Genomic DNA, 25,642 nt, shown 5'->3' on the forward strand with positions numbered 1-25,642 from the left:
TCTGCCAGGAAGTTTCATATCAGCATACACTCCGCTGCAGAGTGAAAATCTCATTCTTCCCCTGATCTGATTAAACGCCTTGTGAAGGTGTGTGTGTGTGTGTGTGTGTGTGTGTGTGTGTGTGGAGTTTATTTATTTAAGATTGACTTTAACTATTTGTTTTATATGAGGTACAAGTTGTATTTATCTTGCTAAAGCGAGACTCATCATTTGTCAGTGTATATTCTGTAAAAGAGTTTTGCTATTTAGGGAGTAAAATAACTGATGATGGTCGAAGTAGAGAGGATATAAAATGTAGACTGGCAATGGCAAGGAAAGCGTTTCTGCAGAAGAGAAATTTGTTAACATCGAGTATAGATTTAAGTGTCAGGAAGTCGTTTCTGAAAGTGTTTGTATGGAGTGTAGCCATGTATGGAAGTGAAACATGGACGATAACCAGTTTGGACAAGAAGAGAATAGAAGCTTTCGAAATGTGGTGCTACAGAAGAATGCTGAAGATAAGGTGGGTAGATCACGTAACTAATGAGGAGGTATTGAATAGGATTGGGGAGAAGAGAAGTTTGTGGCACAACTTGACTAGAAGAAGGGATCGGTTGGTAGGACATGTTTTGAGGCATCAAGGGATCACAAATTTAGCATTGGAGGGCAGCGTGGAGGGTAAAAATCGTAGAGGGAGACCAAGAGATCAATACACTAAGCAGATTCAGAAGGATGTAGGTTGCAGTAGGTACTGGGAGATGAAGAAGCTTGCACAGGATAGAGTAGCATGGAGAGCTGCATCAAACCAGTCTCAGGACTGAAGACCACAACAACAACAACATTCTGTTATTGTTTGAGGGTGCTGCCTCACGTGATTTACGTTCACAGTTGATTGCAAAACACGTGAGTCTACCTCGGGGTTTGCAGCCGTGACTTCTGGAGCTGCTACCTCGGCAGCATTCTGCCCAATGCCCGAGGTCGAAGTTACTGCCGCGGGAGCACTTTGCCGCACCGTCTGTGACGCCTAGCAAAAGTTGAGTAGTCGTCCCGTTCCTCGGAGCTATACCCAGGTCGAGCGACTGCCGCCAGGGTCGTAGGCTGTCGAGTTTAGCGGGATTAACTCGTGAACTTTGTAAATTACTGAACTTTTCAAAGTTCATTCTTACTGTTCAACAACTCCTATGTCTTGTGTTTATTGAATGCCGTTTCCTTTTGCTTATATTGGTAAATTTCAGTAGTTTGTCACTTTACATGTCACTGTAATTCTGACGGTTTTGATGATGTCATTAATCTGGAATTTAATTGATAAGTACGTTTTTCTTAAATAAATGATAATTTGGTGAAAATGACGAACTATCTGACGGGTCTCCCTTCACGTATTGATGTTTAATCCTTTCCTATCCTGAACCTGATACCTGGGGGTTTCACCACTCTCCCAACATGTCCCAAGGCTTTATTATGTATGAGGTTCAATGCAGACGATTTTGCAGGCCAGTCGACGTGTAATAAGGTGGTGAAGTGTTCACGAAACTAGTCAAGTATTTTTCCAGACCAACAAACACTGCTGTCGTCTTTATATGTCTGTGTGAGCAGTGGCCTTTTCCAACGCGAGTGGCTCCAAGTGAGCAGTTCCCATCACAGTGCTCCTCACTAATAGGTAGGAAAAGAACTTCATTTCCTGCCTGCAGCAATTCCAGACATATCTGGAACCAATTCTGATTCACAAGCTGTGCCATACATCTCTGGTCCCTCTCAGTCAGGTTCTTTTTCCAACTACAATTCTGACGGCACGTTTCCGAGTCACTATTTCCTAACACATCAAACAGCCTCAGTGGCACAGACAACACGATAACCCCTTTTAGCCATTCTGTCACAACCTTACATTTCTCGTGTTTACATACAATGTCTACATCTACACCTACATTTATACTCCGCAAGCCACACAGCAGTATGTGGCGGAGGGCACTTTACGTGCCACTGTCATTACCTCCCTTTCCTGTTCCAGTCGCGTACAGTTCATGGGAAGAACGACTGCCGGAAAGCCTCCGTGCGCGCTCGAATCTCTCTAATTTTACATTCGTGGTCTCCACGGGAGGTATAAGTAGGGGGAAGCAATATATTCGATACCTCATCCAGAAACGCACCCTCTCGAAACCTGGACAGCAAGCTACACCGCGATGCAGAGCGCCTCTCTTGCAGAGTCTGCCACTCGAGTTTGTTAAACATCTCCGTAACGCTATCACGCTTACCAAATAACCCTGTGACTAAACGCGCCGCTCTTCTTTGGATCTTCTCTATCTCCTCTGTCAACCCGACCTGGTACGGATCCCACACTGATGAGCGATACTTGAGTATAGGTCGAACGAGTGTTTTGTACGCCACCTCCTTTGTTGATGGACTACATTTTGTAAGGACTCTCCCAATGAATCTCAACCTGGTACCCGCCTTACCGACAATTAATTTTATATGATCATTCCACTTCAAATCGTTCCGCACGCATACTCCCAGATATTTTACAGAAGTAACTGCTACCACTGTTTGTTCCGCTATCATATAATCATACAGTAAAGGATCCTTCTTTCTATGTATTCGCAATACATTACATTTGTCTATGTTAAGGGTCAGTTGTCACTCACTGCACCAAGTGCCTATCCGCTGCAGATCTTCCTGCATTTCGCTGCAATTTTCTAATGCTGCAACTTCTCTGTATACTACAGCATCATCCGCGAAAAGTCGCGCGTAGCTTCCGACACTATCTTCTAGGTCATTTATATATATTGTGAAAAGAAATGGTCCCATAACACTCCCCTGTGGCACGCCAGAGGTTACTTTAACGTCTGTAGACGTCTCTCCATTGATAACAACATGCTGTCTTCTGTTTGCTAAAAACTCTTCAATGCAGGCACACAGCTTGTCTGATATTCCTTAGGCTCTTACTCCGTTTATCAGGCGACAGTGCGGAACTGTATCGAACGCCTTCCGGAAGTCGAGGAAAATGGCATCTACCTGGGAGCCTGTATCTAATATTTTCTGGGTCTTATGAAAAAATAAAGCGAGTTGGGTCTCATACGATCGCTGTTTCCGGAATCCGTGTTGATTCCTACAGAGTAGATTCTGGATTTCCAGAATTGACATGATACGTGAGCAAAAAACATGTTCTAAAATTCTACAACAGATCGATGTCAGAGATATAGGCCTATAGTTTTGCGCATCTGCTCAACGACCCTTCTTGAAAACTGGCACTACCTGTGCTCTTTTCAAATCATTTGGAACCTTCCGTTCCTCTAGAGACTGCTTGAAACACAAATGTCTCATTGATCACTACTTCTTTACACTCACATGGAGACAGTGGACACACAGTTGAGTGCACGACTCAACCACTGCACCATCTGTACAAGCTTACCAATTCATCTATCATCTTGACAGAGATTGGCATACTATGGAAGATAATTAACTAGGTGAAGGTGGGTGCAGTGCAGACAAAAACCAAGGTGAAATACCTACGGGAGCTGTCCGAGGAATTCAGCATCAGAACTCCTGTGAGACAAGGTGACATAATTTCACCACTGGTTTTCAATTTGGGCTTCACAAAAGTAATTCCGGAAATGGAAAGAAAGGCAAAGGAGTAAAGGTAACTGGAAGAACACAGTTATTGGGATATGCAGACAGCATGGCAGCTACGGAGGAAGAGATGACAGGCACTGTAGGGGACACAGTAAAGAATGTATCAGTCGATTAATGCAGAGATGACTGAAATAACACAAGTAGACAGAGAAGCTCTAATAACAGCCAATTACAGGAAGGAATATGAGACATAACCAAAATGGAAAATTTAAATATCTTGGTTCCTGGTTCAACAGAAATAATAATTTGAAACAAGAAGTTAATCAATGTATGTCAATGTATCAAGGTTACTTCAGAGTGAAGCAGATAATGTCATTACAAAAATGTATGAACTAAAACCAAACTTAACTTCACAATGCAGTGACAGTACTAACGTTGTTATGTGGGACAGAAGCCTCACGCAATACAAAAGAAGGTGAGAACACATTAATTTCGAATGGAAAATGCAGTGACAGTACCAACGTTGTTATGTGGGACAGAAGCCTTACGCAATAAAAAAGAAGGTGAGAACACATTAATTTCGAATGGAAAATGCAGTGACAGTACCAACGTTGTTATGTGGGACACAAGCCTTATGCAATACAAAAGAAGGTGAGATCACATTAATTTCGAATGGAAAATCAGGAAAAACATCTCTGGACTAATCCACGAAGAGAACACCTGAGGACATGGAAAGAAACACTTGAACATTGCACAGAAGCTTAATGTGCAGAGAATAACCTGGCAGAAGGCCAGACACTTACCGGGTCAAAGCTGTGCTTACAGGAAAACCGGAAGGTATCCATCCAATTGGAAGATCGAGGAAGCGATGGCAGGACGGACTTCAGAAAGACCTTCAGCAACTGGATGTCCAGATCCAAAGTCCACACGATTGCCATCTACTGAGGAACACTGTTAGTTTGTGCACGATCTTCAGGGTCCTTGATCACCGATATTTATATCTGGATGTGTGTAACTGGTTACTTAATAACGTAATATTTTGCACAATTATTCAAAGATCACAAATAAAAAGTAGAGGTGACACATCTTCGTTGTACAGTTCTGATCGAGGACGATTACTGTGTTACTGTAATGGCTGTGAAGGAGTCTTGTACTTACTAAAAAAAATTGAGGCAGACCAAACTCATCCTTACTGATCGTGTGAAAAACCCAGGATCTCTACATTATGTGAAGAATGCCAAGTACAAATGTTTAGCTTTCTTTATACTTCAATCGCCGGTATCACGTTGCGCAAGGCACTACCCGTCTAGGGGGAGTACCGGGACTTTTTGTTGGTGACTTAAGATTTCTTCCTATTTTTCATAACTTTTTCAAACACACTCTCAGTATAACCTCACTGTGGCCTACGTGACGGATCGAATCATCCCCTCGACACAACAGCTGTTTGTTCGGGTAAAAACGCCGCCAATGAGGTGAGTAGGGATTCGGACTTCATTCCGACACTAATCGACACTTGCCACCACCGTCTCGATCGGTCAGTGATCTGTTCGTGTCTTGCCTATAAAAACCTCTCGCCTCATTTCTAGCTTCCTCAGATGCCCTCTTCCTGGCGGACTACGCTACAGACCACTCGACACTCGCACAAACTCGTGTCAGAGGATTGTGGGAGTGCCGTCAGCACGAGGGAGTGACGCAGGGTCGGCCCGGCTCATTCGCCGCTCGAGCTGCTGCCTGTACCGGTCCCGCTCCTCCGTGACGCGTGCCACCGCCACTCTGAGGCGCTGCAGCTTGGCGACGAGTGTACGGTTCTTGACCTCGAGGGCCCGGCACTGACGTAGCCGCTTGACGCGACAGATCTGAGCGTAGCCCCGGTTCTTGAGTGTGCGCCGCCTCTGCTTGAGGTGCATTACGACCTCCTGCGGGTAGCCTCGGAGTTTCCTGTTGAGCTCGCAAATTGACAGCGATACGAGATCGTCGTCACTCACGATACCCTCGGCAGAGGACGTAGTGGACGTGCCGTAGGGCTGCTGTGCCGAAGCCTCTCGTCGCAGCTGCTGTCGTGGCAGGTGGCGATCTGCCGACAAGAGGGGCGGAGTACCGAGCAGTCGCACGAGAACCGGATCCGCACCGTCGACCTCACGCTCCCGGCACTGTCGCACTTGTTTTGGGCAGGAGTCCTGCACGTAATTCTGGTTACGGAGCGTGCGCCACTTCTCCTCGAGGCGCACGACCTCCTCGGGTGGGTAGCTCTGCAGCTTCTCGTCGAGATCGGAAATTGGCAGAGACACGAGAGCGTCGTCAACGTGGATCTCCTCGGCAGAACATGCGGCGGAGGTGGCATCTGGCGGCTGCGGCGTCAGCTCGCAGTCGCGATACTGTCGTGACTGGTCACAGTCGTGTACAGCGGACGAGTCAGAGCCGGTGCCCGGCAGCCACGACACCGCCGGCTCCTCGATGTCGACCCGAACCTGTCGCAGCCGTTCCTTGCGGCACTTGTGCCAGGAGATGCGTTTCTTGAGCTTACGCCGCTTCTGCACGAGGCGCGTCACCACCTCGTGTGGGTATCCACACAGCTCATTATTGAGCTCGAACAACGATAATGACACGAGAGCGTCATCACTGAGGATGTCCTCGGCGGTGGACTCGGTATACGGCGGTTGTCGTGCTTCCCCGAGGAGGCGTTCGTGTGACAGCGGTGAGTCGGAGCCGACACTCGGCGGTATCTGCTTCTCGGCACCGACCTCCCGGTACTGCCGCAAATGTTTGCCGGGTAGGTTCTGGGACTCGGGACACTTCCGATCTACGCTCGGCACCTTCTCGCACGGAGAACCGTGCAGCTTCTCGTCGACTGTATCGTCACTGACAATATCCTCGGTGGACGAGGCAGCGTACGGCACCTGCGGTGACAAATCTCGGGGGCAGTGCTGTCGGTAGTCGTGTGCTGTAGACGAGACCGTACCGGCATCTGGCATTCGCACCGATACGTGCTCCCCACTGGCGATCTCTAGCCTCTGGTGCTGTTGCCTTTTGCTGCTGTCGCCGTGTTCGTTCCGGTGCTGCTGTGCCTCGGACGAGACGGACTCTTCGCACGGCGCTCGCACCGGCACCCGCTCCTCGCCGTCACACTCGAACTCCCAAGACTGTACCGGCTGTCCGTTGCCAGTATTCTGCGTGCAGATAGTGGGCCGTTTCTGCTCGAGGCACCTCGTCACTTTGCACGGAGTGCCGTGCCGTCTGTCATCATTCTCGCATGTCGACGGTGACGTAAGAGTGTCACCAATGTTAGTTTCCATGGAGGAGGAGGAGGCGGTGTACTGCGGAGGAGGCAGTGGCACCTCCTCGTGGGGCTGCTGTCGCGGCCGGTGGTGTCGGTTGTGAGGTGCCTCTGAAACGGGTGGGGTGTTCGACAGCTGTACCGGAATCTGCTCCTCGCTGTCGCCCTCGGACTCCCGGCACTGTTGTAGCCTTTCGCTACAGCAGTTAGGTACGTAACCACAATTCTCGACTGTACAGCACATCTGCTCGAGGTGCACCATGTCCTCGTGTACACGATCGGGCAATTTTTCGTCAGGCTCGCGGTGGTCCTGCCGTCGGAGCCGGTCGTCATCACACACGGTGGGCGAGACGGAATCGGTGTCCAGTGGCCGCACTGCTAACTGCTTCTCCACTTGAAGCAATTTGTGGTGCCGCAGCTGTTTCCTGCGGCGGTCCCGGGCGTACTCGCGGTTCTTGAGCTTGCGGCGCTTCTGCATGAGGCGCACCGCCACCTCGGGTGAGTAGCCGCGCAGCTCGCTACGGAGCTCGTACAGTGACAGTGACATTAGAGCGTCGTCACTGAGAACGTCTTCGGTGCCGGAGGTGGAGGACGCGGCATACGGTGGCTGTGGTGCCCGCTCGTGGTCGCGCTCCTGCTGTCGTGGCCGGTGTGCCGGTGACGAGACGGACCCGACACTCGGCAGCAGAACCGGCACTCCCTCCTCGGTCTCGACACTGGCGTCCTGAAGCTGTCGCGATAGTTTGCCATGTAAGTTCCGTGTGTAGCTGTAGTTGAGGAGCTTGTGCCAATTAGGTTTGAGGCACACCACCTCACTGCACAGAGAACCGTGCACCTTCTCGTCGAGCTCACTCACTGACGGCGACACGAGTGTGTCTACGCCGACAGTGCCCTCGGTGGAGGAGGTGGCATACGGCAGCTGTGGTGCTAGCTCGTGCCCGTGTCGTTGAGGGTGGTCGTGCTCCACAGTCGAGACGGAACCTGCACGCGTGGGTCTCTCGGACACGTGCTCCTCAGCATTAACCTCTAGTTCCCGGTTCTGTAGCTGTTTACTTCTGCAGCTCAGCTCGCCGGTGAGCCCGTGCTGCGGCTGGTGGCAGTGGCGTGTTTCGGGTGAGGCAGATTCGGTGAGGAGTGGATGTACCGGCAACCGCTCCTCACTGTTGCCCTCAATCTCCCGGCACTGTCGCAGCTGTCTGTTGCCGGCATTCTGCATGTAGCCATGTTTCTCGAGTGTGTGCCATTTCTGCTCGACACACAATACCACCTCATTTCCGGTGTCGTGCAGTTTGTCGTCAGACTCGCACGTCGACGGCAACACTGTAGTGTCGTTTCTAGGTATTTTGTCTGTGGAGGATGCGGCGGATACATTATACGAGGGCGGCAGCAGAAGTGCAGACGGCGGAGGTGGTATCGGTGGTGGCTGCTCCGACTTGTGGTGCTGCTGTGGCGGCCGGTGGTGTGCTGCGGACGACACAGAGCCGTTAGCCGGGGGACACTCCGGCACTCGCTCCTCACTCTCGACCTCGAGCTCCTGGGGCCGTCGCAACCGTTTCCTGCGGCGTTCCTCCGAGTAGGCACGGTTCTTGAGCTTGCGCCGCCTCTCCATTACGCGCACTACCTCTCTACGCCGGTAGCCGTGCAGCTTCTTATAGATCTCACAAATAGGGAGTGACAGGAGATCATTGTCACTGAGGAGTTTTTTGGTGGAAGAGGCAGTGGACACAGTATACTGCAGCCGAGGCAGAGGCAGATGCAGAGGTGGAGGTGGTGGTGGTGGTGGTGCCGGAGATGGTGGTGGTGGTGGTGGTGGTGGTGGTGGTGGTGGTGGTGGTGGTGGTGGTGCCATCTCGTGGTGGTGTTGCTGTTGCTGTGCTGCAGACGACACTGAGCTTGCGTCCAGGACCTGCACCGGCACCTGTTCCTCACTGCTGATCTCAAGCTGCTGTAGCAGTCGTTTTCTGCGTCGTTCCCGTGAGTAGATGCGGTTCTTGAGCTTGCGCCGTTTCTTCATGAGGCGCACCACCTGCTTGCGTGGGTAGCCGTGCAGTTTCTTATAGAGCTCAGATGTGGAGAGGGACACGAGGGCATCATCACTGAGGATTTCCTTAATGGAGGAGTTGGTGGACACGGTGTATTGCTGCTGTGGCGGTGGCGGTGGTTGTGGAGGCTGCACCAGCGGTTGCGCCTGCTCGTGGTTCTGCCGCCGCTTCATCTGGTGGGATGCTGCGGGTGGTGCGGAGCTGGCACCCGGGGGCGTCACCAGCACCGAGTCCTCACTGTCGACCTCGAGCTCCCGGCAGTGTCGCAGCCGTTTCCTGCGGCGGTCCCGCGAGTAGCTGCGGTTCTTGAGCCTGCGCCGCTTCTTCAGGAGGCGTACTACCTCACTGTGTGGGTAGCCGTGCAGTTTCTTTCTGAGCTCGCACATCGTGAGCGATACTAGAGTGTCGTCACTCAGGACTTCCTCGGTGGACGTGGTCTTCTCCGGCTCGGGTGGCGTCAGGTCGCAGTGGTGCTGCTGCGACCGGTTACGGTGGTGCACCGCAGGCGAGACAGAGCTATCGACGGGCGGCTGCACCCGTATCTGCCCATCACCGTCAACTTCGAGATCCCGGTGTCGTCGCAGCCTTTCACTGTGGCAGTTCTGCGTACAGCTGCGGTTTGCTAATGTGCGCCTCTTCTGCTTCGGGTGCACCACGTTCTCACAAGGGGTGCCGCGCGGTCTCTCGTCAAGCTCGCACGGTGACAGCGGTACGGGAGTGTTGTCACCGAGAGCATCCTCAACGGAAGAGTCTGTGAAAATAGCCTGCTCTAGCTCCGGCGGCAGTAGCTCGTATCGTCGCAGCCGTGGCCGGTCGTGGCGGTGCACCGCGGGCGAGTCGGAACTGACGGCCAGTGGCTGCGACAGCACCCGTCCCTCGCCGCGGTGCCGCCGTGGCGCGTACTCGGCCGGCAGCTCGGAACAGTCGCCAGTGACGGCGAACGTCGTCCCCGGCGCCCGGCAGGTGGCAGCCGGAACAGACTCGTCCCGCGGAGGCACCGCGATGTCCACCGTGCAGCCGGGCTGCAGGTCCAGGTCGCACTCCCGTGCGATGCGGGTCAGTTCCACCCTGAGGTGATGCAGCTTGGCGACAAGCGAACGATTGGTGACCTCGAGCACGTGGCGCTGCCGTCGCCGTTTGCTGCGGCAAACCTGCGCGTAACTGCGGTTTTTGAGCGTGCGCCTCTTGCGTTTGAGGCGCGTCACCACCTCCCGCGGATAGCCTTGCAATTTCTCCTTCAGCTCAGACATCGGCAGTGACAGGAGAGACTCGTCACTGAGGACGTCCTCGGCAGAGGAGGCGGTCGACGCGACAAGCGGCAGTCGTGCCACCGGCTCTCGAAAGTCGACGTCCGAGTCGACGGGTGTGCCTCCGGGCGCACAGCCGGCAGGGACCGGCACCGGCAAATCTGGGGGTTCTACCGTGGCATTGGCCGTGCAGCTGGGCTGCAGTTCGAGGTCGCCAGTCTGCGTGACACGTGCCAGCTCCGCTCTGAGGTGCCGGAGTTCGGCAACCAGCATACGGTTCGTGGCCTCCAGGTGCCGGCTCTGCTGGAGCCGCTTGCTGCGGCTGTTCTGTACGTAGCTGCGGTTCTTGAGCGCACGCCGCCTCTTCTTGACGCGCAATACCACCTCGAACGGCCAACCGGACAACTTCTTGTTGAGCTCACACGCCGACATTGACAAGAGAGTATCGTCGTCGAGGATGTCGTCATCGAGGATGTCCTCGGTGGAAGAGGACTTCTGCAGCTGCGGCGAAGCCAGCTCGTGGCTCAGCTTCGGAGACTGACTGTGGTCAGCGGTCGGCCCGGACGTACACTGCGCCTTCGGCGTGTCGTCTGTGCGATCGGGCTGCAGGTGGAGTGTCTCCGGTGCCAGGGAGTGCACGGCAGACTGCAGGAACCGGCCCACGTCGTTAGCCAGTACCTTTCGGCTGCACGCAGAGAGTTCTCGTGGGCGTCGCGAACGTGGCTTCGTTAACCGACCGGTGTCGATAGCCGAGTGAAATTCCTGGAAGAAAAGATATAGTGGATACGCGGCTTAACCACTACCTGGGGGATTGTTTCCAGATTTTCAATCTACAGTGGAATGTGCGCCAATTTGTGGACTGCCAGCCCCGCGAGGTAGCGAGAAACGTCTCTGAAGTTTCGAAGGAAGGTGAGCTACTGGCGGAAGTGTAGCAGTGGGGGCAGATTGTGTGTAGTGCTCGGAAACCTCAGTCAGTAGAGCAATTGCCTGCGAAAGGCAAAGGTCCCGGGCTCGAGTCCCGAGCCTGCGCACAGTTTTAATCTGCAGGGAGCTTTAAATCACTGCACAATCCGCTGCAGAGCGAAAACTCATTCTGAAAACAATCCCCCATTCTGTGGCTAAGCCATGTATTCACAATATCATTTCTTCCACAGTGCTAGTCCTGCAAGGTTGTAGGAGAACTGCTGAGAAGTTTGGAACACAGGAGCCCAGGCACTGGCAGAGTACGAGCTGTGGGGACAGGCCTCCTGTCCAAAGGACCGAGGTTCGAGTCCCAGTCCGGCACACAGTTTTAATCTGTCGCGAAGTTTAAAATCGGCGCACACTCTGCTGCAGAGTGAAAATTCATTCTAGCAGATATTTTAATGAGGGTATTGACCCACAGATTAGTGAAGAGATAAAGATGGTGTCATACTCATCTTTGCAGAAAGCAGTACACCTAGGTCTGCAAGGAGAGCTGGCTAATCGTTCTGTTTAATTTTCTCCCTGTGGCAATGACTTCCGGTGTGTGTAAACAATGAAGATAAATTGCGAACATTGGAAATACTCGGATCGTATTGTTAATAAGTCTCACACCACTCATTATACTTACTATAGAGAGACTGGCCACCCAAGTGCCAACTGCAACCGATCACGGAACAGACAGGGAAGAGGCAGACGAGGACCGAGAAGTTTTGGAGGTGACGGGAGATCTGGCAGGGAAATGGCAGAGGGGCCAGTCTTCACCACTCCCAGATCTCCACGAAGTTAGTTAAAGAGGTGGTAAACACAATTGCGCAAGGCAACATCACAGATAGGCCTGTTAAGATTCTGATAGACAAGGGTGAGCAGGTGACCCCTAACAACAGGCAGAAAAGGCCAAGCTTCCGCAATAGTGGGCTACGGACTGAAATTATTAGTCCATTAGGAACACGTCATGTCGATCTGGAGACTGGAGGTGGACAGTATAGACTGACACGGAAGGGATCAAAAAGAGGCCACGATTTTGGCACTATTCTGGGGAAAAATTTCCTGCACCACTTTCAAAGCATAGTAGACTTCTGATTCAGTCCAATCCACCAACTTGGCAGTGACAAAACTACGTGCACTTGAGAAACCCAGTAAAAGTGCCTATTTGCTCTATTTCGGTGTCGAGAGCCTGAGCTCCTAAAACTGTTTGCGTTGGAACAGGGAGAGTTCTCTGGGTGACAACCAGAATCCTACCACCTGCAGGAAATGTTTTTTTCTGGTTGACATGCTCACCAGAAATGAGTTCTAGACCACCTGCAGATTTATGCAAGAAGAGGCATCCTAGGACAGGGAACATAAATGGAAAAAATCTGCACGTCAGTAGGTTCGGATAGTTTTGACACTCAAGAGGCAACATTTTCACACAGAACGATACTGGCCAGTATATGCAAGGTTGTGACATTAGACAAGGAACAGCACAAGTTCAAAGAAAATAAAGAAACTACACTGCAGTTCTAAGAAGTGTGTCAAATTATGCCACCTCTAGAATCCAATTCACAGGAAAATTAAATGCTTTTGTCAGAACCAGACATACACTTCCTATATCCCACGTTGAAGGAATCTGTGTGGCTGTATAAGGAGAGGTGATATTTTCCGACCACATATTTAACACAGCGTGAAATTCTGATAACGAATGGATGGCCCATAGCACAAAAGCCCTAGAGCAGGCTCGTCCAAACTGTGCCCCTGGGGCGCTAGCACCCGCGACCGCCCGCGGCCAGCGCCCTGGGCGAATTCGTGTGTTGTCGCAGTGGCCGAGCCGTGTCGCTCAGCTGGCCGAGCAGACCGCCCGCCGAGCCTCGTCATGCCGCTGTATGCAAATATTGCAACAGATAAGAATTTATTTTGCGACCACACATCGCTGTACTTTTCAGCGGAACCGGGGGAATACGCATCCAATACCAATCTTTTTTGTTAGTTCTTTATTTGAGTTTCAATGAATCAAACAATTAATCGTTAAAGTGATAAAAGTGTTTTAAAAACAGGATTGTACAAAATTAATTTTATGTTCTTTTTTGGAGTGGTACGAGCAGGAAACAGGTGGGCAAAGTTTGTGCGCAAGTTACAAATGATCGTTGAGAATTGGGAAAACAGGGAAACCCTTTGCTGCTGGGAATCTCATCAAGGATTGCCTGGTCGACTCAGCGGCTTCTATTTGTCCACCAGACCTCACGAAAAAATTTGAAAAAAATAGCTCTTTCGCCTCAAACTGTTGCTCGCTGAGCAGCAATTAATGGAGAGAGCGGCAAACTTCATTTCATTTTCTATTCGAGGTGTCACCGAAGAATTTCTCAATCTTATACCATTAAAAGACAGAACCACGGTTTTGGATATTTTTCTAGCCGTGGAAAACGTGTTAGAATCAATGGGTTTAAAATGGGAACGCCTGATCAGTGTAACAAGGGATGGAGCCCCTGCGCTACGAGGGATACGCACTGGATTTCTGAGTTACGTGAGGTCAAAAATGGCTGAAGTTGGCTGTTCCTTATTCGCGACAGCCCATTGTCTGTGCGAAGACTGTCAACATAACAAATGTTATGGACACAGTTCTTCGAACGGTTAATTATCTTCACTCGCATGGACTCACACATCGCCAATTTAAAGAATTTCTGGCTGATGTCGAGGCAGATTACCCGGACATCCCCCACCACACCGAAGTAAGATGGCTGAGCAGAGGAAAGGTGCTTCATCGGTTTTTCTCCTTGAGGGACAAAATAAATACCGTTTTGGAAATGAAAGGACGTCCAGACGAATTACTTTGTGATCCTAAGTGCGTGGCGAATTTGGCTTTTTTGAGTGACCTTACTGGTCATTTAAATACTTTGAACATTTCACTCCAACGCGAAAATCACTATGTCGTTGATTTAGTGCAGGCGATTGAAGCATTAAAAAAATTACAAGAACGAATTACAAGAACGGTTTGAAAACAGATTTTTGGAGATAAGTGAGCTTCAGTCGGCCTTAGATATATTTTTTCGCCCGTTTTCCCTTCGGCATAGGATGTCTCATAAGTGCTTCAACTAGAGCTGATTGACCTGCAAAGCGATATCCGCCTGAAGGACCACTTCCTCATGTGTAAAACTTCAGATGACTTTTACAGCTGTCTTCCATGAGAGAAATATCCTCTTTTGCACAATCACGCGGTCTAAGTTCTCTCAATGCTCGGTTCCACGTATATCTGTGAGCACTTTTTCTCTCTTTTAAAGCTTGCTAAAACTAAGAACCGTTCAATACTTGGCGATAAAAATTTGACTAATTCTTTGAGGTTACGAGTCTCAGGGAATATTGTATCAAACATTGACAAAACTGTTTCCTCGAAAAAGAAAAAAGTGTAAAATGTTAATTGTCTTCTTTAACAATGTTGACTGTAAGAGTTAAAGAGCTTTATAACCTTTATTTTTTAATAACTTTTCAAACTTGATCGGTTAAAATTATTACATACAAAACAGCAAACCAAGGATCCGATTTCTAAACTCTAAAAAGGGATACAAAGACATGTAGCCCGAAGTATAACAAAAAATACTTACTTGTAACTGCTAACAGTAAAAATGAGACTCTATATCCCTTACATAAAGTTATTTCTAAAATAGAATATTTATAACTCTAGTTCATTTAAGAAACTGATATATTTTTCAGAAGACGCCTATTGTGCATATGACGAGTTTGCACTTGCAGCGGCCGGCCGGAGTGGCCGTGTCGTTCTAGGCGCTACAGTCTGGAGCCGAGTGACCGCTACAGTCGCAGGATCGAATCCTGCCTCGGGCACGGATGTGTGTGATGTCGTTAGGTTAGTTAGGTTTACTTAGTTCTAAGTTCTAGGCAACTGACGACCTCAGCAGTTAAGTCGCATTGTGCTCAGAGCCATTTGAACCATTTTTGCATGTGCTGTACTAACAGAATGAACACGTGGGTCAGAAAACACCTAAGATGTTCTTCGATTCTTGTTTTGGATATTGTTGTCTAAAGCTTTGCGCAGTAATTCTGCCACACGAACACTAGTTGTTACCTAGACGGAAAATGGTTTGCTCGTTTTACCGCTCATCGGCCTGTTTTACAGAGGTGCGCTTCCTCGGTTATTTTGTTTGCGTTGGATCTGACTGCGGGACAGTCCACCGCAGAGCAGTGGTGTGCGGTGTCTCTCTCTCTCTCTATCTCTCTCTCTCTCTCTCTCTCTCTCTCTCCTATGTCGACACTAGCGACACACGGTCGCGGACGGGGCGCTTAACTACACTGCCTGGCGCCCGCGGGCGCAATTCTTGTATGAGCCTGCCCTAGAGCATACCCTATCATTTACAATCAGTTGTGGAGGAAAGCATCTAACAGCAACAGCGTGCCGGGACAATTGCCCTTGGGCATTTTCTATTATTATCATGACCCAAAAGAAATCATTAATGGCAAGAAAACTTAACTGTCTTTGCGTCAACTCGTGAGCACTGAATCGGGCTAACCACCCCCGACACGTGTGTGCTGCCTCATATTCGTGAAATACTCTAGCAATTGGGAAACTGTACATATTCTACCACTCTACCTACGAAGACAGGCTATCGTCAAATTGCAATCTCGCCTCAGGACACACCCGACACTGCATTTGTCACGTCTTCTAGACTGTACGAATTTCTTAGACTGTCTTTTGGCTTGAGAAATGCACTGCACCCGTCACTTTTCCCCAGTCTGCAGTATTATTACTGCACGGATTGGAACCCAACACGTATTTAGTATACCCGGATGAAAACGCTGACTTTTCACGGAAGATATAGGAACACGCTGAACAACTGAGAAATGTACTATTGGGGATACAAGTTGTCAGCCTAAGGTTAAAGTTGGAAAAGTGTTCTTTAACACAGTGTCAGGTAAAATACCTGCACCACATTGTAAGTTCTGCTGGCATAAAAGCTGACCCGCATCTCACAGAAGCAGTTGACAATTCCCCACCATCAAAAACTGTGAAGAACTAGAATCATTTCTCGTTCTCGCTAATTACTATCACAGATAGCCTTTAACTATATTATTGAAAAATAGTACCTTTGACTCGTATAATGGAACGTGAAATGGTGATGAAAAAAGTTAAAAGATGTTGTGACAAAACCCCCTCTCTTAACTTAACAAAATTTTGAAGAACTACTTATTCTACCATGTGAAGCTAGTTACTGCACTCTATTCCATGTTTTTAGTCAGAAGAAACACGATGAAAAGGGACCAGTCAGTTACACATTGCATCAGCACAATGGAGAGGAAATTATTTATAATAAATGTTTTACAGTAAGTTGAGCGAGCTCATGCTAATTTTAGAAAGTCCGAGTAATTGACTGACAGGATGGTCTCTGAAGCCGGGTGAATACAATTACGAGAAGATCGCAGCAAATTACACCAAATGATGATGCCCTAATCCAAACAGTTTGTGTCCAAAAGCAGATGAGGTACTTACAGCTGAATTGCAAGAGGTGCAGGAGTAGAACGAAGAATGCAAGCAGTACGCTACACTTCCAGAAACTGCATAACAAGTTTCCATTTTATGTCGTAAACCACAAGGAACTCGGCTGGTAATACCGAAAGTGCCCCTGCACTATATTATCGTACAGCATCACGACTGCGTTCTAGCTCGGCACAGTGAAAATCGAACCACAATGCTCATGTAGCGGCGAAGTATTTCTGAAGGGGTGACATCGCAATACTGAAGATTATATTTGCGCTCGCATTCCTTGTGCACAGTGAGCACAACAAACTAAACTCAGAGTGCTGCTGGAAACTCTGCCCGAGGCCTCGACACCTTTTGAGATGGGGAGCTGTAGACATCTTACAACCATTACCACAAACAACACAAGAACACAAATGCATTTTGTCTATTGACCATATTTCACTGTAGTTCACTGTATTCCAATGCAGTTCTAGTTCAAATTGTTGATATAGCAAAGGAAACTGAGGCAACAGCCCGGTTCTACCTTTCGGAAGCCCTGATGAGATTTGTGCACGTTTACTAGCTTTTGAGAATTAATAAATGAAGAACTACCCTTTTTCGTTCTAAAGCAAATGGCATGCTTGAGTGTGTTCACAAGACAATCACGAAGATGCTTTCTTATACGTTAACAGAACTGATAATGGGATATGTACTTACTGCACACGGTGTCTGTCTGAAACAGTTGTATCCACGAATGAAGTTTTGTACGGGCAAAAGTTGAGCTCCCTTTTTTAAGTAGATAGGCTGCCAGCAGGCACAGACTCTGGCAAAGTCAGGGGACCAGCCATGGTACAAAAATACTTGGAGAAAGGTGAAACAGAATAATTTCCAGAGGAGCTCCTATACAGGTAAAAAGAGTAATAAAAATGCAGTCTTGGCTTTCTACCAATGGGCAGAGTGGGTCTTATTGCAAAAATCCTACAATTCTGATTGGAATGACAAAGAAATTCTCCCCGTGTTATTCACTAAGGTACACAGTTTCGTCCATAGATCCACCAACAAAGGAGTGTGGAAACTGCAGTGACTTGTTCATATTACGGAGATTCACTTAATTTGTAAATTACCTTGTCACTGGTCTTCAGCCTGGAGGAGCCTGCAAATCCCCAACTTGTTGATAATTCTAATTATGGCTGTAGCAGAGCTAAACTTTGACTAAAACCAGAACTCGTCGGCTCTGATTTATAGGAAGGCTTTTATTATGACTTTAATTACAAAACGTGATCAGAGGGTAATCAACTAGGTACATCTTGTTCTTAACAAACTCCACACTTCCAAAGAATAACGAGAGGATCCATACATCAGCATTTACATTATTATAATAATCTTCTGGTCACCCGTATTCCTCGATCGCACAGTTTGTGCAGAAGATTCTTTGCTACCTCCGATTACTTTGCACGTCACTATGCCAAGTACAATATTAACGTCCTTAGGCACGGCACACAGCTTGTGCGTAATGCGTCAGAAAAAATAATAAAACATATGAAACAAGACTTGCTACTTAATAAATCCTCTTGCATAATAATTGACCTTTTAACTTCTGGACGATTTATCTGGATAGACAAATGAATAGATTTTCTCCTAATAAAGCTTCTTAATTTATATTCCAAATTGGGACAAGATTTCACCCTACATCAACAAAATGGTTCATTTCCAAAAACTGTGGCTACAAAACATCCGCTAAATCTTGTTTTCTTCCTATTTGATGGCAACATACCGTGTCTTGCACTTTGTCTGCTGCTGTAAAAAGGCACCTGTGCTCTTCACTACCACCAGCAATGTAACTTCACAGTTCTCAGCTGGAAGCTGATGGCGTGAACCGCCATAATGCGCAATAGAAAAAAATAAATCTGTGACTGACACAGTAAACTGTATTATTTATATTTATCAATAGTCACAACTTTCACAATGTTGCCCTTTTATGGACAAAACAATCACTTCCCGCACCTTTCACCCCTGGCAATATTTGTTAACATGAAAGATGCCACGACGTACCACGGCTTGGAGTCCACTTTATATGGTCACTATATGTCCCCCCATAACTGGCCAGGGGGACAGCACACCAACAGAACCATGTCTAGCAAAGCACTGTTGTTTTCTACACAAACTTCAGGTTGCTGACAATTTTACTTTTTCAATATTACTTAAATTTATATTTGATGTTACCAAATTTCTCTTATTAAGAAAGGCTTTACCTGCTACTGATGGGACAATGTCACACATGACAATTCCACCATCATTTTGGAACCACTCACTGATTTGTGAGAACAGTTGGTTTTGTAAAATTTCTTTGCTGCGTTGCTGAACTTGAGAAGGGTGTGAGACACCATTTCAGCCTCTCACCAATGTTATTCAGTCAGCACGTAGATGAAGATGTGAAGGAAATCGAGGAGAAATCCGTAAAGGGAATTAAAGTGCAGGGAAAAGAAACAAAAACTTTGTGGTCTGCCAATGTCACTGTATTAGGTTGGTGCATAAGTTAGTAGCGTTTTGTTTTGAATCTTACAAGGAGTGTCTGTAAAATAAGGTTCATAATTTTTTTTTTCCCACAGTGTAAAACATGTTTATTTCATGAATGCGTACATTTTTGGAAAGTTCAGACTTCAACCTATTTTTCTACATAGTTGTCATTGAGGTCAATACATTTTTGCATGCAGTGTACAAGCTTTTGAGTGGCCGAGCCAAAAACATCTGCCGCCAAGCTGCGCAGATACCTGAGAATCGCTTCTTCCAGCTCTTCTCTGCCGCCGAAATGCTCTCCACCCAGGTGTTTCTTCGTGTCAGGGAAGAGATGGTAGTCACTTGGGGCTAAGTCCGGGCTGTAGGTTGGGTGTTTCACAATACCCCTTCGAGCTCGTCGGTGGCTCTAGCGGTGTGCGGTCGAGCGTTATCCTGATGGAAACACACCCCCTCGGACAGCATACCCCTCCTCTCGTTTCGAATTGCACGGCGCAATTTTTGCAGTGTCTCGCAGTACCTGGCAGCGTCAATTGCTGTACCGGTGGGCACAAACTCGCACAACAGTACCCCCTTCCTGACCCAAAACACTGTTGCCATCACTTTGCCGACACTTTGCGTCTGTTCGAATTTTCACGATCTCGGAGACCCTGGGTGCTTCCACTGTTTGGACTGTTCTTTGGTTTCGGGTGTGCAGCAGTGCACCCGAGTCTCGTCTCCAGTGACGACGGAGTCGAGGTATTCCTTGTCACGAGTTCCGTGATCTCGAAGAAGTTCTCGGGATGCTTCAACACATCGACGTTTGTGGTCTTCGGTCAACATTCTGGGTACTCACCTCGCGCAAACCTTAGCATACCCTAGACGCTCCGTCAAAATCTCGTCAATAGAGGTTTCGCTGACATCAGGGATAATTCCGTCACTCTTCGATCCGAGAGCACCGCTGCCTCCACTTTTGCGGCTGTTTCGTCAGAAACAGATGGCTGTCTGGAACGCTCCTCATCGTGGACATCAGTACTCCCGTTCTCAAACTCTCTGCACCACTTTCGCACACGTTGTACACTCGTACACTTGTCTCAATAGATTTTGCATAGCTGGGAATGGCTTTCTGGCAGCGCAACGTTTTTTGCAGACAGGAAACGGATCACTGAGCGCAGATAAAGCAAACCGAATTACGGCTGCCAACAGACCGAAGTGCACTATACTCCGTGCTCAAAAATAAGAACCTAAGTAGGAAATTAAAGCTGACAATTTACAAAACAATGATCAAACCAGTTCTTACGTACGGCAGTGAGGCACGGGTACTGACGGAGGCTTCGGAGGAGAAGCTAAATATCTGGGTAAGGAAATTGCCGAGGAAGAGTTTTCGTCCTGTAAAAGAAGGAGAGGTATGGAGAAATAGGACTAATGAAGAAATAAGGTCTCTGTACACAGAAACTGGCTCGGTAACCTCAGTCAAAATGATAAGGCTAAGATGGTTAGGACATGTCCAGTGGATGCCAGAAGAAAGGCTCCCGAAGAAGCTGATGGTGGGACATCCCGGCAGTAGAAGGAGAGGACGACCACGCGTCAGATGGCTGGAAGATGTGGAAGCTGACCTGAGAGCAGTGAGAGTGAGCAGGTGGCACAGGTGTGCTCAAAACCAACACGACTGGAACTCTGTGATTGAGAAGACCCAAGTCCTTAGAGGACCGTAGTGCCACGGATGGGGATGCGATGTTTCACACGTGTGAACACATTCTGCACGGTATGCTCCACGTTATCTCCTCCGGATGTACAGATCGTTCCTCTCTATTACGAGGAACACTGATTCGTCACTGAAACATCCTCGGATCGTAAATACAAAATTCTGAATCCCATTACGAAATGGAAACCCCGTATGTGTTAACACACTATTACAATGACCAGCAAAGGAAAAGAGTTGGTAGAGCACTTGCCCACGAAAGGCAAAGGACCCGAGTTCGAGTCTCGGTCCGGCACACAGTTTTAATCTGCCAGGAAGTTTCGTATCAGTGCACACTCCGCTGCAGAGTGAAAATCTCATTCTAGCAAAGGAAAAATCTGTGTCCTCAATCTAAATTGCATAACTATCGTTGCCAAGACTGATCACTTACTTCCACAAAAAGATTAGGACCAACTCTGAAAATCTCTTTCTTGCAGTTACGACTGACAACTCGATTTAAAAATCTCTCATTGGTGAGAAATTACTCTGGATTTGAGTCTGCAATGATTATTATTTTTTTAAAGTCTTCCCATTGTTCTAAAGGAAGTGTTCCTGTCTTGTTCATCCTTCCTCTGTCCTTCTGACTAATATTTACCACTTCCCTCCAAGTAAAATCTCTGTTCTACTCACAGTTTTCTGCCAATTTTCTTCTGCCGTCACTGGGAAACAATGGAACATTAGCAATTTTTCTGGCTGAAATGGTCGATCAGGAGTTAAGGGACTAAACAAAAAGGTCACCAATCCCTTGGCCGACAGTTTGTTCGTCTGGAGCTAAGTAGCCACCACATTCCAGTATACTTTATTGTAAAATACTAAATACGATACCGGTATATATAAAAATCTATTTTATAAATGTAACAGAGGGCACGTAATTCTGAACTCTTATTGAAAATCCATTTCTGGCACATAATAATTACAACACAAATGTGAGAAGATTTAAGATGTTTTGGAATAAGACCTCATACATTCTTTATTTGTTCCACAATGTTTCTTTCCTAGCAGAATCTGAGCCCCTTCCATCGCTCACATTGTACAATTCAGACTGCTGCCTCATAGCTTCAATTAACATTTCGTCATTCTTTCTAAAATTATAAATTTTAACAAATGAATTACTTTATGACAAATAAGAAAAATAATGATTAGCAAATACTTAGACTAACAAGTGACATCAAACACAAAAATCACAATGGAACAAAGTACGGAGGATGAGTGCACGGCTGTGTATCGGGAAGAAATGAGCTCGGGTGTCACGTGATCGACAATGGACAATGACGTCAACTGTCAAAACTTTCTTCCCGAGAAACCTCGACCGTAATGTGACATAACAGCCAGTCTAGATTCTGCCTTCTGAAATCCACTGTGGAATGTTCTGACGGGACACGACATGACGATCAGTGTGAACTGGCCTTTAGTGACATCTGCCAGAAATGCGATCGGAAGACGAATGTATGTACGAGTAGTAAATTCGACACACTGGTGGCAATACTCGTAACAGAGCTGAGAAGTAATTTACAGAGAAGTTAAGTGTATGAAGACAAGAGGTCTGTGCCAAGAGGGACCCCACTCACATCCAACCTCCCACTAACAAGATTAAGGGAGATAGGACGTCAAATGAGCCACATGGAGAGAGTCCCTTTAGTCAGCCATAGTGCCAGTAGCGTCAGTGTCGTCCTAACCGCCGTCTGCTTCACGTCTGCTGTGCAGCGAGCTACCTTAATTTGAGTATTAACTGTATTTTTCTTACTTGTCACTTCTTCTTCCGTGTGTTTTTGCTTTTAGGAAGCTTTAATTGTCGAGTGCTATTAATAGTGTTCCACAGATTTCGTGTTTGTTTTGAATACAGTCAGAGAGAGCCCCGTTAGTCAACCATAGTGCCAGTAGTGCTAGTGTTTGTTTCCAATACAGTCCAGAGACAGGTAGTGCTATTTTCATTGTTTTCTACAAGAAGTGGCTAGCAATCACAGTTTAGTCAATAAAGCCGCCTTTAGTGAATTAGCAGTCTAGTTAAAAGTTGATTAACTCTCTTCAGTAAATAGATTCCTTAGGATGGATAGGATGTGTGACTGCTGTGTACGGACGCGGGAGGAGCTGGCCACTGTTCGCGAACAGCTGAACGTGTTGATGGCCGCAATCAGCCGTCTACAGGCTGCTGCCTCGGAGTGTAGCGGCAGTGGGGAGTCTGGTGCGTCGCAAGGTACACCCCAGGTGTTACACGCTTCACCCACTGTCCCTGCTGTTGAGACATCTTTGCGGGTACCGGGCACGGTTGGGCCACCCTCTCCCCGAGGGGAGTGCCGGGTTCAGTGGGGTTCGCGGCGCACGAGGCGGAGGGTAAATGTGGAGGCTGGCCGTATGGCATCGCCCGCTCTGCCTGTGGGTGGACATGTGGCTGCTCCTTCAGCGAGGTCCGAGCAGGCACACGGGGGGAGGGGTTTATTAGTTATTGAGAGCTCCATCGGTAGGCGGGTGATGGAGCCCCTTAGGGAAATAGCGGAAAGGTCGGGGAAGAAGGCCAGTGTTCACTCTGTCTGCTTGCCGGGGGGTCTCACCGGAGATGTGGAGGAGGCCCTGCCGGCGGCGATAGAGAGCACTGGGTGCACCCGACTGCAAATTGTTGCTCGTGTCGGCACCAATGACTCCTGCCGTCTGGGTTCAGAGGTCATCCTCAGTTCGCACAGGCGGTTGGCGGAATTGGTGAAGGCGGAAAGCCTCGCTCGCGGGGTGGAATCAGAGCTAACTATTTGTACTATCGTTCCCAGAACCGATCGCGGTCCTCTGGTTTGGAGCCGAGTGGAAGGCTTAAACCAGAGGCTCACATGATTCTGCAGAGATCTGGGGTGCAAATTTCTCGACCTCCGCTATCGGGTGGAGAAATGTAGGGTCCCCCAAAATAGGTCAGGCATGCACTACACGCTGGACGCGGCTACAAGGGTAGCGGAGTATGTGTGGAGTGCACATGGGGGTTTTTTAGGTTAGAGAATTCCCTCCCTAGGCCCGACAAGACACCTCCTGTGACGCGGTAAGGTAGGAGTAGGCAAAAATGCAACAGGGAAAAAACAATATTAATGTGGTAACAGTAAACTGCAGGAGCATCTATAGAAAGGTCCCAGAACTGCTCTCATTAATAAACGGTCACAACGCCCATATAGTACTAGGGACAGAAAGTTGGCTGAAACCAGATGTAAACAGTAATGAAATCCTAAACTCAGATTGGAATGTATACCACAGAGACAGGCTGGACAGTGAAGGGGGAGGTGTGTTTATAGCGATAAGAAGTGCAATAGTATCGAAGGAAATTGACGGAGATCCAAAATGTGAAATGATTTGGGTGAAGGTCACGGTTAAAGCAGGCTCAGACATGGTAATTGGATGTCTCTATAGGCCCCCTGGCTCAGCAGCTGTTGTGGCTGAGCACCTGAAGGATAATTTGGAAAATATTTCGAGTAGATTTCCCCACCAAGTTATAGTTCTGGGTGGAGATTTTAATTTGTCGGATATAGACTGGGAGGCTCAAACGTTCATAATGGGTGGCAGGGACAAAGAATCCAGTGAAATTTTTTAAAGTGCTTTATCTGAAAACTACCTTGAGCAGTTAAACAGAGAACCAACTCATGGCGATAACATATTAGACCTTCTGGTGACAAACAGACCCGAACTATTTGAAACAGTTAACGCAGAACAGGGAATCAGTGATCATAAAGCGGTTACGGCATCGATGATTTAAGCCTTAAATAGAAATATTAAAAAAGGTAGGAAGATTTACCTGTTTAGCAAAAGCGACAAAAAGCAGATTACAGAGTACCTGACGGCTCAACACAAAAGTTTTGTTTCAAGTACAGATAGTGTCGAGGATCAGTGGACAAAGTTCAAAACCATCATACAATATGCGTTAGATGAGTATGTGCCAAGCAAGATCGTAAGAGATGGAAAAGAGCCACCGTGGTACAACAACCGAGTTATAAAACTGCTGCGGAAGCAAAGGGAACTTCACAGCAAACATAAACATAGCCTAAGCCTTGCAGACAAACAAAAATTACGCGAAGCGAAATGTAGTGTGAGGAGGGCTATGCGAGAGGCGTTCAATGACTTCGAACGTAAAGTTCTATGTACTGACTTGGCAGAAAATCCTAAGAAATTTTGGTCTTATGTCAAAGCGGTAGGTGGATCAAAACAAAATGTCCAGACACTCTGTGACCAAAATGGTACTGAAACAGAGGATGACAGACTAAAGGCCTAAATACTAAATGTCTTTTTCCAAAGCTGTTTCACAGAGGAAGACTGCATTGTAGTTCCTTCTCTAGATTGTCGCACAGATGACAAATTGGTAGATATCGAAATAGACGACAGAGGGATAGAGAAACAATTAAAATCGCTCAAAAGAGGAAAGGCCACTGGACCTGATGGGATACCAGTTCGATTTTACACAGAGTAGGCGAAGGAACTTGCCCCCCTTCTTGCAGCGGTGTACCGTAGGTCTCTAGAAGAGCGTAGCGTTCCAAAGGATTGGAAAAGGGCACAGGTCATCCCCGTTTTCAAGAAGGGATGTCGAACAGATGTGCAGAACTATAGACCTATATCTCTAACATCGATCAGTTGTAGAATTTTGGAACACATATTATGTTCGAGTATAATGACTTTCCTGGAGACTAGAAATCTACTCTGTAGGAATCAGCACGAGTTTCGAAAAAGATGGACATGCGAAACCCAGCTCGCGCTATTTGTCCACGAGACTCTGAGGGTCATAGACACGGGTTCCCAGGTAGATGCTGTGTTTCTTGACTTCCGCAAGGCGTTTGACACAGTTCCCCAAAGTCGTTTAATGAACAAAGTAAGAGCATATGGACTATCAGACCAATTGTGTGATTGGATTGAGGAGTTCCTAGATAACAGAACGCAGCA

The 25,642-nt window shown here is 47.9% G+C and overlaps 1 protein-coding gene across 5 annotated transcripts in view; it reads right to left on the bottom strand.

Moving 5' to 3' along the window:
• The window catches only part of LOC126427382 (uncharacterized), a 420,537-nt gene that overhangs the window by 274,910 nt on the left and 119,985 nt on the right, over positions 1-25,642 (bottom strand). Inside the window, exon 1 of one of the 5 annotated variants that reach the window (XM_050089738.1) lies at positions 4,347-6,077. The exons of the other annotated variants lie outside the window; for them this stretch is intronic. Coding sequence (XP_049945695.1) covers positions 4,347-4,481 — 135 coding nt within the window. The 5' untranslated portion in view covers positions 4,482-6,077. Of the gene's footprint in view, positions 1-4,346; positions 6,078-25,642 lie in introns of those variants that run through there. 5 annotated transcript variants of the gene reach the window in all.

This window comes from Schistocerca serialis, chromosome 11 (genome assembly GCF_023864345.2).
Source record: "Schistocerca serialis cubense isolate TAMUIC-IGC-003099 chromosome 11, iqSchSeri2.2, whole genome shotgun sequence".
NCBI classification, from domain to species: Eukaryota; Metazoa; Arthropoda; class Insecta; order Orthoptera; family Acrididae; genus Schistocerca; species Schistocerca serialis.